The following is a 15,584-nucleotide window of genomic DNA, read 5'->3' on the forward strand; positions in this document are numbered from 1 at the left end:
AACATTCTCATTAGTGTCATAATTACCAACCTTGCGGAACCTTTAATCCTCCTTTTTGAGTTATGTCATCGCTTAATACCCGTGAATCCCCAGCTGAACCCTCCCATCCAGGGAGTACATACACAAATTGCATGTTCCGATCGCAAACCGCCAAAGTATTCGTAGCAATTTGAGATTCACATGGTTTGTCTGTACTGCTCACCAATATGTTGATGTGTGTACCGTCAAGCGCCCCAAGACAATCATGACACAACAAGGTAAACAACACACTCAGTACAATGTATGTCGACAGTAATATGAACATAGACATCGACATGGACACAAGCATACAACCCACTTTAAACTACTTCCAACGATAGTTCAAACAATCAGTCGGTACCGGCTCAGGGGTGGACAACCAGATCCCGTATAGGCTTAGAACAGCTCCCAAAACTTTATTCACGAAATGCGATACAATGGATCCTGACCTCCAGAATTGTAACTTCACTACACGGTTTTTTTGATGGTGCACCAACACACTTATGAACATCGCCACCTGCTTTTCCACCCCTACACACATCCCAGTTTTTAAACCGGAACGGTTTGACAGAACGCGACATAGACGGACAAAGGTGTTTTGGTCCATTCGTAGATTAGCTACGCAATCATAATCAGTCACATTTACCAATCGATCTAGATGCTTCACTTGCATAGGGATTTTGTTTATCACACTATACCGTCGTGCGTTCTCAAGAATAACACGTCTTTTCCGGTGGCTCTTACACGTCAAATACCCATGCACTAGGATTGTGGTTTCTATGCACAAAATATGTAGTATATCCTCTAAGATCATGTAGAGCCGGGCGTAGTTAGTACCGGGGTTTCTCATCTATACCAACATCAAATTGACCAAATAACATAACACAAACATCACATATGAAGCGAAGACAATAGATGCACAAAATTTTGAAGCCGAGAAAGATGACGACAATGTATTATAAACAATATACACCAACATACACCCACATACCTTTCAACGGAAACACGTTTGACTGTGGTCTTAATGTCGGTTGGGTCGGTCGGCTACAACAAGCAAACAGATCTGAGCTTGAACTAAAACAGTAACACGTCAGATCCATAAGACCACCCCCATCGGTGACTTTGTGATGGGGGCAAGCATATAAGACAAACTATAGAGAAATAAAAATAAAGCAAAAATGAAATAACCCAACCCAACCCAATCCCCAATTTGTGGTCTTGTCAGCGGGGCAAACCTAAAGTGGAGGGCAAAGGACACATATCCATTTTCTATTGGGTCAATGCATTATTATTTTTGCTTTTTTTATTTACTATTAATTATTGATTAATACTACTTTATTTAATTATGCACATAGTATTTGAGAATTGTATACTATAAATATGAAATGTAAATATTTTAGATAATCACATTTTGAATATTTTGAACATTGTGAATTTATGATATTTTTATTACTTTTAGTTATTAATTTAATTTATTTAATTATTATTATTTTTGTCTTTATATATCATTTCAAAACTCATGTAAATTATTCTTCCAAACATTCATGTGAGCCCCTCTTCTGAAAAATTTACGTGAACTAGTTCATTTTATTTATGATTAATTATTATTTCTTTATTATTTGCTACTTTTTGATTGTGCTTCATTTTTTCTATATATATCCTACTAAGCATGCAAAACTCTTCACAAACAAACTAACTTTCTTTTCATTCTTGTTTTGATAAATTTGGTTTCATGGATCCAAATTATCCAGACTATCGTCCTTGATTCCCAAACCATCAAAATTTCCAAAATTATCAACAATTATCAGAATATCCAAACTCCCAATTTTCTGCAAATCCGGAGTATTCACAAAACCTTGAATTTTCTCCAAATCTAAGCCAAATTCCTACATCTACTGAAATTCCCACGTTTGAAAATATCACCCGCAATTTGTTCGGAGATGTCCAACAAGCGAACAAAAAGCAGAGGAGCTCAAAAAATGTAAGGTGTGGTGTGAAAGAAGATATAGCACTTATGTCTTCTTGGGTCTACGCAAGCGAAGATAATGTGAGTGGTAAAAATCGGAAGGGAGATACATTATGGCTAAATGTCCATAAATTGTATCATGAATGCCAAACAGAAAATCTAGATGAAATTAACAAAAGAAAGAGGAGTGGAATGAGCGACTAGGATGGAAATGACTTAACGGAAACGGCAACGAATGGGTGGCTGCTTGCAGAGCTACCAACGCCCGAAAGAGGAGTGGAATGAGCGACCAGGATGTTGAGAATGAAGCTCATAGCATCTACAAAGGCGACGGAGGCAACGGCTTTCAAGATTTGATAGTGTTTAATGAAGTTATGAGTAAACATGAGAAGTGGAGTGTTCATGATGCAACACAGGTATTTCCTGACAATGAAAATTTTGCTAATGAACAGGATGGTAGCAACTCAAAGAGGACAAAGACTTCTGAATCCGGCGAGTATACTATCCCTTCAAATCCAAAAACTCCCACATTTGGACATTCAACTAGTTCCCGACCTATAGGTAGAGACAAGGCAAAAAGAAAAAGAAAAGGCAAGGTAACACAATCCGATTCTATTAATGCACAATGCACTGCAGATCTCCATGCACTTAGGCTAGCTAAAGATAATGAGAACGAAATAGCAAGAGCTCGACTGCAGCTAGAACGTGAAAGGCTGGATAAGCCCTCTATAAATATGTACCAAGAAATGTTGTTTAAGTTGTTGGAGAAAGCGCACTTGTCCCCGGAAGATCAATACATGAAATGCAACCTAATGGAGATTGTGTTTGGAAAATGAATGCTTTTAGTTTGAGATGAGTTTAGTGTGAGAATAAGTTATGTAATATTAGTTTGGTGTGATCTTAGTTGTAGTAATATTTGTATGGTGTGCTTTTAATTATGTAATGTTAGTTTTGTGTGATCTTTGTTTGCACTTTATGTAATATAAATTAGTGTCACATGCATTCTCTGCAAAAGTAAGTGGGATGTCACAAACATCATTTTTTACCACATGCTTTTGCAGATATGAGTTTGATATCACATGCATTTACCAGTAAAAATAATTATTAAGATGTCAGAAACATTACTTCTCTATTACATGCAAAAGTAAGTGGGATGTCAGAAACAATATGTCACATGCATTTTTTAGCAAAAGTGATTGAGATGTCACGAGGTTAATTTCTTTATCACATGCCTTTTCTGGCAAAAGTGATTGATATGTGACAAGCGTAATTTCTTTATCACATGCATTTTCTGGCAAAAGTGATTGATATGTCACATGCATTACTGCAAGTGTGTCTATCACATGTCTAGGTGAAAATATGAATTTCGTGCCACTTGTAAATAGTATTTAGTTTATAAATAGCTTGTGAATTCTTTTGAAGATAACACCAAATACTCACTCCACTTCCAAAAAATGTCTTCCACTGAAAACTCATCACTTTCATCAAATTCAAGTTCTGATGATTCAAATACCATTACACTCAATCAATGGGAAGAAGTTTCTCAACAAAATCATCAAATTTATACAATTGTTGCTAACATTCTCAATCTAACTGCATGGGTCCAAGCTTCTAGAGTCAGAAAAAGGTATTGTGAAAGGCAACGCGAGATTGGTGTTGAGCGTTTGATCAATGACTATTTTGGTCCCAACCCGACGTATGGACCATAGGTGTTCCGACGCCGATTTCGCATGCACAAATCCGTATTCCTTCGGATAGTAGAAGCTGTAACTGCTAAGAATGAGTATTTTCAGGAGAGACGCGATGCTGCTGGGAGACAAATCCTCTTTACAGAAGTGTACAGGAGCTTTGCGGGTGTTGGCGTATGGGACATCATCCATGTCATCGATGAATATTTGTGGATGAGTTCAACGGCAACAAGAGATTCTCTAATGAATTTTGTTGATGGTGTTATTTCATGTTTTGGTGCCACATATCTTAGAAGACCTACTGAACAAGATATGGCTAAACTTCTATATGTAGCAGATCAACGTGGTTTCCCAGGCATGATAGGGAGTATAGACTGCATGCATTGGCAGTGGAAAAATTGTCCTAACGCATGGGCTGGACAATATACAGGGAGAAGTGAAAAACCAACGATCATTTTGGAAGTTGTGGCATCATACGACTTATGGATATGGCATATGTTCTTTGGGATTCCAGGTTCGTGCAATGATATTAATGTACTCCATCGGTGTCCTGGTATATATCCTGCATGGGCTACATTTGTTAAGTCAATCACTTCTCCACAAACTCAAAAAAGCATAAGTTGTTTGCTCAACACCAAGAGTCTATTAGAAAAGATATTGAGCGAGCATTTGGAGTCCTACAAGCACGTTTCGCATTTTTGCAAAGGCCGTGTCTTGTATGGGATAAGATTTTGATGGAAAAAATTATGATGGCTTGTATCATCATGCATTAATATGATAGTAGAAGATGAACGTGATACATATCAAAATTATTATGATGCCACTGAGTTTATTCAAGATACTCATACAAGAGTACATGAAGAAAATGTTGAAGCCTTTTGCTATTCCACTCAACGGATCGGGAGCTTGTCATCATATATGACTAATCGAGCTCAACTCCGCAATAGAGAAGCTCATATTGCTCTTCGAGAAGATTTGATTGAACACATTTTGATTAAATTTGGCACAAACAATTAAATATGTACTAATGTTTATCTTGTTTAAGCTAGCCTTTTTTTCACTCTTCATTAGTATTTTGGTTTGTTGGTTTCTACTATCGCCTTGTATTTTTTAATGTGTGTAATTTATTATTATATTGTGCTTTAATTATTTGAATATCTAAAATTTATAGTTTTAAATTTGAATCATATACTTTTTTATTATAATTTTTAGACATTATTTAATATATCTAAATTAATTATAAATCAAAATATTAATATAAAATATATGAAAAAGAAAATATTTAATTAGGTTGGGTTGGGGTCACTGATGGAAGTAAAAAAGTTGATGGGGTTGAATTGAGGGAGGGTTGTGTATGTGGAGGATAAAGAAATGAATATTTTATTAAAAAGTTGATTGGGGTTGGGTTGGGCGAGTGTCACGGATGGAGATAGTCTAAATATAGCGTGGTCCGTTTAAATACAAAGAGAAGAAACGAAACCGACCAAGTCTACTAGGTGAGATAGAGTTCGTTGCGCCGGGAAAACGGAAGTTCAACGACCCTCTCCCCTTCAATAGCTTGGTGGACTGAAAAGTAGAGTGAGAAAGTACAGCCAAATGAAAAAATCGAAACGACACTGATGACGATGATGGGGAAATCGAAATTTTTGGGGGGTACTTTGGTCAAGTCGCGTCCATTTCTTCATCACAGTAGTGGAGCAGATTTCTAATATCACGCTACCACCATGAATTATTTTGTCCAAAAATCTGGAACAACAGCGCAGGGCAGGGGGGATTTCGAGGGCAACCATTTTCATCTCTTGAGCACTGAACCTCATTAATTGCCCTGATTTGACTCTATTTATGACCATTTAATGATCACTGAACGGATCCTAATAATAATATGAGTATCACTATTCATTAACACTATTTTAATTACCTTTCTTATTTTTTTTTCTTATTTTCTTATTTTTATCTTAATTTCTATGTCATATCATACGTTTATATTTATGTTATATATGGGATAGAGAGAGTATATTTAGTCTAATTTAGGAAGTAAAAGTCCAAATTTAACTAAGGAAAATATATATACCTATATCTCGAGTCGGTGGGTTTTATCTACTATGAGCAGGCATAAAATGGTGGCACTAAGCTCGCGCCACCTCACCCCTCTCGCCCTTCATTTGTCATTCCCTTCCAGACTATTTCTCGCCTCCTCACACTCCCTTCCGCGCAGAAAAATTCGCTCATCGTCTTCGATCATGTCTTCCGCTGCTAAAAAGGTACACTACTAAATTATCCACACTGATTGTGGAAAAAACTACTTTCAGATAAGATTGAGCTAAGTTTTTGCAATATTTAGGTTTTGGTTCCGGTCGCCAACGGCACGGAGCCACTGGAGGCGACAGTTACGATTGATGTGCTACGCAGAGCCGGCGCCGATGTTACGGTAGCGTCCGTCGAGAAGCAGCTCCGCGTTGACGCCGCTCACGGCATTAAAATCCTCGCTGATTCGCTTATTTCCGACTGCGAACGTTCCGATTTTGATCTTATCTCTCTTCCGGTAGGATGTTTTATCTTTTTTTGTGAATGTTTCAGGTTTCGGTGACAACAAATGGCATCTAAGTTTGCTAGGATTACTAGTTTTCTGCTGGATTTTTTTTCACTGATGATGCTTTTTTATACATCCATGTTGCAATGTTTTGATTTTTGTTATATGGAATTTGGATTTTAGTATGCCACATCGATACTATAGTTTAAGTTACGACATGTTTCAGTGAATCATTTGGTTTTGTGGCTAGATTTTAATGGAACGACAAATTATGATCCTAGTATCATACTATATGTGGTTGTTCGGTTTGTTAGACAAAATAATCATGAGATGTAGTCTAGGATTAAGTTGTGAGATTATTTTAGTTGGAGGGGGTGGCTTGACTAATTATCACATGATTATCCATGTAGGATTGAGTTGTGAGATTCAATCTCATGAACCAAACATAATACGTATATAATCCCCTAGGATTTGAGTTGTGAGATTCAATCTCATGAACTGAACACAATACATATTTATTCGGAGATATAATCTTGCAAACCGAACAACCCCTATATATATTAATCTATGCTGTGTTTGTCAAGGGAGGAATGCCTGGTTCAACCACACTTAGGGATTGCAAAACGTTGGAGAGCATTGTGAGAAAGCAAGCTGCTGAAGGCCAGCCGTATGCTGCAATCTGTGCAGCTCCTGCTGTAGCACTCGGGTCATGGGGACTGCTGAAGGGGTTGAAGGTGAGAACGAAAATCAGCTTAATGTGTTTATTGCCATATGGCGTTTGCTTTTATGGATTTAACAGCACAAATTGTCTTGGCAGTGACGTTGTAACTTATAAATGACATGGCACATATCGATCCTTTTACAGGCAACTTGCTACCCATCTTTCATGGAGCAGTTATCATCCACTGCATCTGTTGTTGAATCTAGGGTGCAGAAGGATGGCAAAGTAGTGACAAGCCGTGGACCTGGTACAACAATGGAGTATGCTGTTTCGCTGATTGAGATATTGTATGGAAAAGAAAAGGCCGATGAAGTTTCTGGTCCCTTGGTATTTCTCTTATTTCACATGAAAGATATGCTACATGATTTATCCATACGTTTCATTTGATAATTAAATAAGTATGTAACATCTGAATGCTATTTGTGGAGAATATCTTAAGTTTCTATGCTGAGTAGTAGATTACTGTGTTGAACTATTGAGCAATGAGGTGTTGACAAATGAGAATATTGTCTGGATTAGAGAATCATAGATTGAATGTTTAGATTTGTCGTACAGGTCCTGGGTGTTTACTCATGCTGGTCCTTGTGTGATTATCCATTGTTTTCTTTCCTTCAGTCCCACCAACTTTGCATCTTGACCAATCCAGCAATGCATTTTGGTCAAACTCAGAGGAAAAACCAAGAAAGTTTCCTGGCTTGCCACCACTGATTCTTGCTAATCTGAGCGTTCTTTTTGGCTTTGAGAGCAGTCTTTGGCTATGTGCCAAATCCATTTGTGCCAAGGGTTATTTTGCCTAGAGAATACAAGGAGAAGGTGGGCCCCTCCTGAAATAAACCTTGCTCTCCTTCCAACTCAATATTGCCTCCGATCCAGCATATATAGCTCCGACCCCAGCTCAGCTTGCTACCATGCAACTAGAGTTTTACCAACTTATGTCTGCTCTACATATTCGTAGCTGATATAAAGTAACAGTTTTTCTTAATTTATAGTATGCTGATATGGATCTGCGCACACACACACTATTGCAGTTCTATTCCCTATGTTTTCTTGTTTTTTTATCCTTGTCCTTGTCTCTGTTTCCAGGTCTTGCGATCAAATCACGGGGATGCATATACTTTTGCGGAGCTAAACCCTATCCAATGGACGTGTGGTGATATTCCCAAGGTTGACTTTGAATGTCTTTCTTCTTGTTTAATCTTCCATCGGTTATTATGCCTATTTTGTTGCACTTGTGAGGATGCTTATTAAAGATATTATTGGCACTCACAGAACATGTTTAATTTGCTTTGGTTTATATATGTGTAGTTTAGCTTCTTGTGGACTGATGTGTCTTGTGAAGATTCCAAATAGTAATCAGCGACATTGCGATGTGGCTCTTGTCAATCTTGAATGAGTTGACATATTAGACTGTCTGCTTCCTCCAATTTATTGCTATAAAAAGTAATGAACCAACACGATCAGCCACTGTTAATCTAATTTCCAACTTTGCTTGTTGCCAGATTCTTGTGCCTATTGCTAATGGGAGCGAGGAGATGGAAGCTGTTATCATCATTGATGTACTCCGACGAGCAAAAGCTGAAGTGGTAGTGGCGTCTGTTGGGGAGAAACTCGAAATTGTGGCTTCTAGGAATGTTAAACTAGTAGCTGATGTTCTCCTAGATGATGTCATCAACAATTCGTTTGACCTCATTGTCTTACCGGTAAGAGATGGTCCTCTGCTGTGGTATCTTCTAATATATAATGGCATGTTTTATCTGGTGCTTAACATTCTGTGCATAAAGGGTGGACTTGGTGGAGCTCAAGCGTTCACAGAGTCAGAGAAGCTGGTAAATCTGCTGAAGAAACAAAGAGAGTCAAATAAACTATACGGAGCAATATGTGCATCTCCAGCTTTGGTCCTCGAGCCCCATGGTTTGCTCAAGGTATGCTTTATGCATTATTTCCAATTTGAAAATATTGGATTCAAAACTTTAAAATGGCTTACATTTTGGAGACAACATAAATTTTATGCAAATTGCATATTATTGCTTTTGTGGTACTGTGTATATAATCGAACAAGAATGGAAGGAAATTGATTTGATAAAAGGGAATACAAACACAATAAAATACTCAGGATTTGCCAGAATCCTTGAGTCCACAAACTTACAAGTTACAACATTCACAATGAACTAAGCTAATTCTACTGATTACCGATCTAGTATTTATTTGATACCTTCCTATTGAAGTTGAGCTGTTTCGATACTACTCCCATGTGATGTGGCTGCTGACTCATCGGTACCCAACTAATTCTTCTGTTAAGTGGAAGCGCGTCTTTCCTTTTCTCTGATTACATTCTCTTCCTCTTTCCTCAATGCATGTGTAATACTTCCAGTTCCCAGCTGGCTCTAGCTTTTTATCGTAACAATACCCTCACCTTAAGCTTCATTGTACACAACACAAGGAAGATCACGTACACCTATTTTCTTCATAGAGATTGAATCCATTTCTGTCAAGCCATTTAATATTCCTTGTTCTTCCCTCCAGAGGCCTTAGAGTAGAATTCCTCATGGCCAACTTGACCTCAATCTCCAATGGAAGCCTTCTCAGCCAACCAGACTTCTGCCCAAATTGTACATAGGGACTCACAATGATCCTATTTGAATTCTCATTACTATACTACTGACTCCTCTGTTGCCTCAATGCATGTGTGATACTTCCAGTTCCCAGCTAGTTCTAGCTCATTATCGTAACAATACCCTCACCTTAAGCTTCATTGTCCACAAGGAAGAAAGGAAGATCGCGTACACCAATCTTCTTCATAGAGATCGGATCCACTTCTGGCAAGCTATTTGATATTCCTTGTTCTTCCCTCCAAAGGCCTTAGAGTAGAATCCCTCATGGCCATCTTAACCTCAATCTCCAATGGTCTCAGCCAACCCGACTTCTGCCCAGATTGCACATAGGGACTCACAATGATCCTATTCGAATTCTCATTACTATACTACTGACTTCTCTGTTGCCTCACCTCTGCACTCTCCAACTCAAGATCAAATTGCTTCCCAAGATTCCCACCAATCACTTCACCTTATTGTGCATGCATATGAATAGCCCCAACCACACCACCTCCTTTAAGACCTTACAAATATCAACTAGAAATAACCATTAGCTTCATCTTCACCATGGGCTTAGTAAACTAAACCGACAACCACTTCAATGCAAGGTAGTTACCGAGCTTGTTATCAATGCCTATTGCATAAGAGGAAGGGTTTGTAATGTCTCTTGAACTCAATTATTTTTTTACCAAGAAGGTTAGATGATTCCATAGAACTAAATCCTCCATCCTTTGAATTCTTAAATCTCAATCAATTTCTCATACCTCCCATAACACTACTCTACCCATCATTCTCATACAATGTAGTAATTCGCCTGTCATTGTAAATTCCTCGAGCTTAGGGATAGTATAAGCATCGGCTAAGGTTTTGGGTTTTACATTCAGACCAGATCTGTAGTTCTTCTTCTAACCCCGATAAAAACATACTCAATGTACCGTCGACTTCTATACCAGTCCTAGAGTGTACCTTGTCATTATAATTTCGAAAAGTTGATACCTGTTTGAGATTCTGCAAATTGGCAAATGGATCCTCTTTAGCCACATGTGATTCATGGCTGCCGGAGTCTTTGTCTGCTGTCGTTGTTCTTCTTCCCCGGTGTGCGAAGCTAATATCTTGGATCAGTTGTGCTAATTCCCCAAACCGAGCTTCCGATTATTTTTGCAATGCCTCATACCTCAGATCCAGATCATGGGACAACACAGCCTTCTGACTCTCCAGAACGTGGAACATCGGGTCCGTTGTTCTCTCCAAATCGTGTGAGTGCGTCTCCATTGCCATTGCCATTGCCATTGCCATTGCCGAGGATTGGTGACTTCCGATACCACTGATACTGTTTATGGAAAGAAATTGAATTGATAAAGGGGATTTCAAACATGAGATGCAATAACTACTCCCAGGTGATGTGGCTGCTGACTCATCAGTTCCTGACTAGTTCTGTTGTTAAGTGGAAACACGGCTTTCCTTTTCTCTGATTACATTACATATTCTTCCCCTTTCCTCCTGGCATGAATAATACTTCCAGTTTCCAGCTAGCTAGCTCCTAGCTCTAGCGTATTATGGTAACATTGGGTAATTAAAATTTTTGCATTACTTCTTCATGATAATAAACACTGTTGAACAGTTTGTAGTTGGTAAATTGATTTGGGTCCTGATATTTATCTTGCAGGGTAAGAAGGCCACTGCTTTTCCAGCCTTGTGCAACAAATTGTCAGACCCAAGTGAAGTAGAAAACCGAGTGGTGGTGGATGGTAATCTCGTCACGAGTCGAGGACCGGGAACCACCATGGAGTTTGCATTGGTGATAGTTGAGAAGTTTTTTGGACGGGAGAAAGCTCTGGAGCTTGGAAAGGCCATGATTTTCGTGCATTAATAGAGATATGAGGTAAAAAATGAAGTTTAACTAGCCTCGTTGTTTACTGGAGTGCTTTGCATAAATGATGTTGTAAACACTGCTGCTGGTCGGTTGTCTTGATTATTAATAAATCTTTAATGAGGTTTGGAAGCATGTACTTTCCACAGAAAAATGTGATCACATGGCGAAATTTGTTGGTGGGAGTAACTCAGTAAAGGGGAAAAAATTACTCCACAACATAGGCAGATCTTTAGTACTTATTCAAGTAGAAAACGAATTGGCTAGGATAAAAGTAGGTGTAAATTTTGAGATGTGAAAAAGTTTGTCAAAATCATGTGTATTGTGATGCTCTATCGAATCTCAGGTTCAATTTACTACCTATGTGCATAAAAAGATGTCACACTTTTTATTCACGAAAAATAAGTAGTATATAAATAAAGTGGAGATAAAGTAAAGTAAAAGAGAGAAATGTCGAGTGCAAAATAGAAGCGTGGGACATTTTGCATTCTACTACTTCCTTAGTCCGCCATTACTTATTTACTTGTCATTATTTTTATTTTCGGTTCGTTCGTCAACAGTTGTCATACTTACTTTTTACTACTTTTGTAGTGGATTATACATTCTATTATCTTGTTTTTTCATATTTTATTATAAAATTAATATATAAAATTAAAATTCACTTTCTATTTATTATAAAATTAATATATAAAAATAAAATTCACTTTCTATTACTCCTTCTGTCCTACAAGAATATGTATGTGCACGAGTTTTAATGCACAATTGGTGAAGTAAGAGAGAGGTAGAATGAAGAAGTAATTAAAGTATTGTTAGTGGATAATGATTGTCACTTCATTAGAAAGAAAAAGATTTTCAAAATTGGAAAGTGTATATTTTTGCAGAATGGATTAAAAAGGAAAAAGTGCATATTTTTTTAGGACGGCAGAGAAATACTCAATTCTGAAAGAGAATTAAGTCGAGAGATACTTGTGTTGACTTCTTAGCTGAGCGTGACAGAATACTCCCTCTGTCCCACAAAAGATGTCACACTTGTGGAATGGCACGAGATTTTAGGAGGTTTTGTTTTGTGTGTTAAATGGAGAGAGAAAATATAATTTTTATATTAATGTGAGAGGGAACTTTTTCTAAAAATGGAAATGTGACATCTTTTGTGTGACAAACTAAAAAGGAAAGTGTGACATCTTTTGTGGGATGAAGGGAATATTAAATAAAGAGTTTGACTTTTTAAGCAGTGCAAATCTTCTAGCCTTATGTATAATATTTGATGTCTTGATGACAAAGTACATCCAACTCTACTAGGTTACTAATCATTTTTCGGTTCATCTATGAGTAGTTGTTTAGTATTTTTAGGTTACTAATCATTTTTCAGTTCATCTATGAGTAGTTGTTTAGTATTTTTATTATTAAATTGTACTCTGTTTCATTTTAAGTGAACTATTTTTCTTTTTGAAATGTCCGCTTTAAATGATAGTACATTTTCAAAAATAAAAATATCACTCTATGAACTTTTTCTCTCTCTTTTACATTATTTTCTTTCGCTTAACTCATAAAATAACTAGCGTGCGGACTAGCGGTTGACGTACTAGCGCGACGGACGACCTCTCGTACGTCGCATATGGCTCTAGTTCGTGCGCTAGTCTGCTATTGTGGGCTCCAGACGGACTAGCGTATGTACTAGCGATTTTTTCAATTTTTTTGTTTGTTTGTCAGGATGTCCTAGTGATGTGACAGTGCAATCATTAGTACTAATGACGTGGCAGGAGATGTTTTTGGCTAGTCCGCCGACTAGGTGAAAGTAATTACCAGGTGAAAGTAGTGTGGATAAACTTCCATTTGTGGTGAAAATAATTATCAAACGAATAAGAGGAAAGTATGAAATTAGTGTTCTCAGTTTACCAAATAATCATCTTTCATATTCAAATTATTTTTGAATTAATTTGGTGTAATTTTTGTTAGTATTATAAAAGTTGCAAGTGAATATTATATTATTCAGTATAGCTATTTGTTAATATGAATATTCACTCAGACTAATATTTTAGACTAGAGTGAATTATATTTTTAGGCTCTATACTTTCAGCGATGAACATTTGCGGTCCCTAGACTATACCACTGGCACGTTTTAGGTGTTTTTTCGCTTTTTGACCATATTTTTGGACAAATACACCCCCAAAAGCCTCAGGGTATTTTTAAACACTCACTATCCAAAAGTAGGTACTTATTTTGATATTTATTTAGTTTGAATACTTAAACTATGATTTGCGTTTTATTTGATAATTTTTGTTTGGATTGGTTATAGTTTGGGAGTAAAATTTCATGGTCATTCCATACCATGATGGCATAATAACTTGGTGTGCCTCACCATTAATTTAATTCTTTGACAAATGGAATTGAAAAAAGCTCACAGGCCACGTCAATTGCACATTAATAGCACAAAATAGAGAGATCCATTTAATCATTTTATATAAAGTGGCATAATATTAAATTTGGAAACTACCATAAAATTAAATGGAATGCCATATATATACGAAGTACACGGAATATATATTTGACATTATGATAATATTATACGTACATATAAAAAAGTAGTCATAACACATTTACAAAATAATACACGGTAAAAAATAATATAAATTACATAAGTATAATTTATTATGCTAAATTTTATGCGTAAATTTTTTGTATATATGTAAATATAAAACAAGAAAAAAGAAGTCTTATCCATAAAATCCAAAATAGTACTAGTACTATTAAAGAATTGTAATATAATTTTTTTTCTTAACTTGAAAAATAATACAATACGATTACATTTTTATGTGTATAATATTATCATATTATGTTGTCAATATAAGTATATATACTATAGTAATAGTAGTTAGTATATGACAATCCAATTATTTATGTGGTCATTTTCAAATTTAATATTTATATAAATATCAAAATAAGTATCTACTTTTGGAGAGTGAGGGTACAAAAATGTCCTTTAGACTTTGGGGACGTTTTTGTCCAAAAATTTAGTCATAAGGTGAAAAAACACCTGAAATGAGCAATAGTATAGTCTGAAAACCGCAAATGATATTTTACAAGTATAGAGACCGCAAATGTTCGTCGCTGAAAGTATAAAGCCTAAAAATATAATTCACTCTTTAGACTATATAATTTTGGAATGCTTTTTATAACTAATAAACAAATTAAATAAAATAATAGACAGAAAATAGATAATGGGTTTAAGAATAGTGTGTACAAACTCCAAACTTTTCAACACAGTATCAACACAACGTTAACACAATGTCAACACAGTGGAAAATTTCAAGTTTTTGATGTCAACACAATATCAACACAATATCAACCGTTGACATTGTGTTGACATTTTTTATTGCTGCTATTTTATCATCTGTTGATATTTTCTAATGGTTCAGATCATAGTTTGAAGTTTGTACAATATTTAGAGTTTGCATTTGATCACATTCCATGAATTTAATAAGATAAAATTGAGAATTCTAGTGTTTTGATTTAATTGACAATGATGTAATTCAATTATGAATCCAATATTCAATTATGATTCATGTTATATTAATAGGTTTGGGTCCTTATCGAGCCAACTCAACAACCCTTTTAATTGTTGAATCACTCGAATTCTATAGTCTTTTTTTTTTTTTTTTTTTTTTTTTTTTTTTTTTTTATCTTTATCAATAACGTTGGTCTTTCGTATCAAAATATTATATTGTCGATACTATTCCTTTACAATAATAATTATAAATTTGCAACGTTCAATGATATATTAGGTACATGAAAAATGATAATACAAGATATAATTTGGATTCTCCACTTCCAGATTGATGGTACTTATCAGACCGAAATCAATATAGATGACCAACATCAACTTTTTCCCTTTTTGAAGTACCAACCTATCTGTTATTAATAATTATTATTGTAGGGATCAGACCACTCGGGATTCGCTAATTACCGGGACCTCTTTTATTGATTGTTTCTGAGATGGCTAATCTCAGAGGTACAAGCCAAATACAACCGTGATATCTTGATTACACACTAAGTACAATGTTACAAACAGAAACCCTAGACTAAGCTTAAGAACTCCTTAGATCTTGAGAGTCCATCTTTTCTGGTTGTACCTGCACACTTAGTAGCTGGATTAGTCACACAAGAGATTGATCCCGAAGGATCTAAACACAAAAGAGACTA

At 36.2% G+C, this 15,584-nt stretch overlaps 2 protein-coding genes and 1 pseudogene across 2 annotated transcripts; all 3 read left to right on the forward strand.

The window, feature by feature from the left end:
* The first annotated feature begins 2,265 nt into the window (after window positions 1-2,265).
* LOC125192044 (uncharacterized) lies at window positions 2,266-2,820 on the forward strand. Its single transcript, XM_089070233.1, has 2 exons — window positions 2,266-2,343; window positions 2,437-2,820. The coding sequence occupies exons 1-2, from the start codon at window positions 2,266-2,268 to the stop codon at window positions 2,818-2,820; spliced, it is 462 nt and encodes a 153-aa protein (XP_088926359.1).
* Window positions 2,821-3,438: 618 nt separating this feature from the next.
* LOC148928475 (uncharacterized) lies at window positions 3,439-4,689 on the forward strand (annotated as a pseudogene).
* Window positions 4,690-5,769: 1,080 nt separating this feature from the next.
* On the forward strand, window positions 5,770-11,519 carry LOC125195805 (protein DJ-1 homolog A-like). Its single transcript, XM_048094040.2, has 8 exons — window positions 5,770-5,933; window positions 6,014-6,214; window positions 6,787-6,936; window positions 7,068-7,250; window positions 8,007-8,087; window positions 8,423-8,623; window positions 8,705-8,845; window positions 11,181-11,519. Exons 1-8 carry the CDS (start codon window positions 5,775-5,777, stop codon window positions 11,382-11,384), a joined length of 1,320 nt encoding a protein of 439 aa, XP_047949997.1. The 5' UTR covers window positions 5,770-5,774; the 3' UTR covers window positions 11,385-11,519.
* The last annotated feature ends 4,065 nt before the right edge of the window (window positions 11,520-15,584 follow it).

This window comes from Salvia hispanica, chromosome 4 (genome assembly GCF_029641045.1).
Source record: "Salvia hispanica isolate PSC_SH4W2 chromosome 4, Shi_PSC_v1, whole genome shotgun sequence".
In the NCBI taxonomy this organism is placed as follows: domain Eukaryota; kingdom Viridiplantae; phylum Streptophyta; class Magnoliopsida; order Lamiales; family Lamiaceae; genus Salvia; species Salvia hispanica.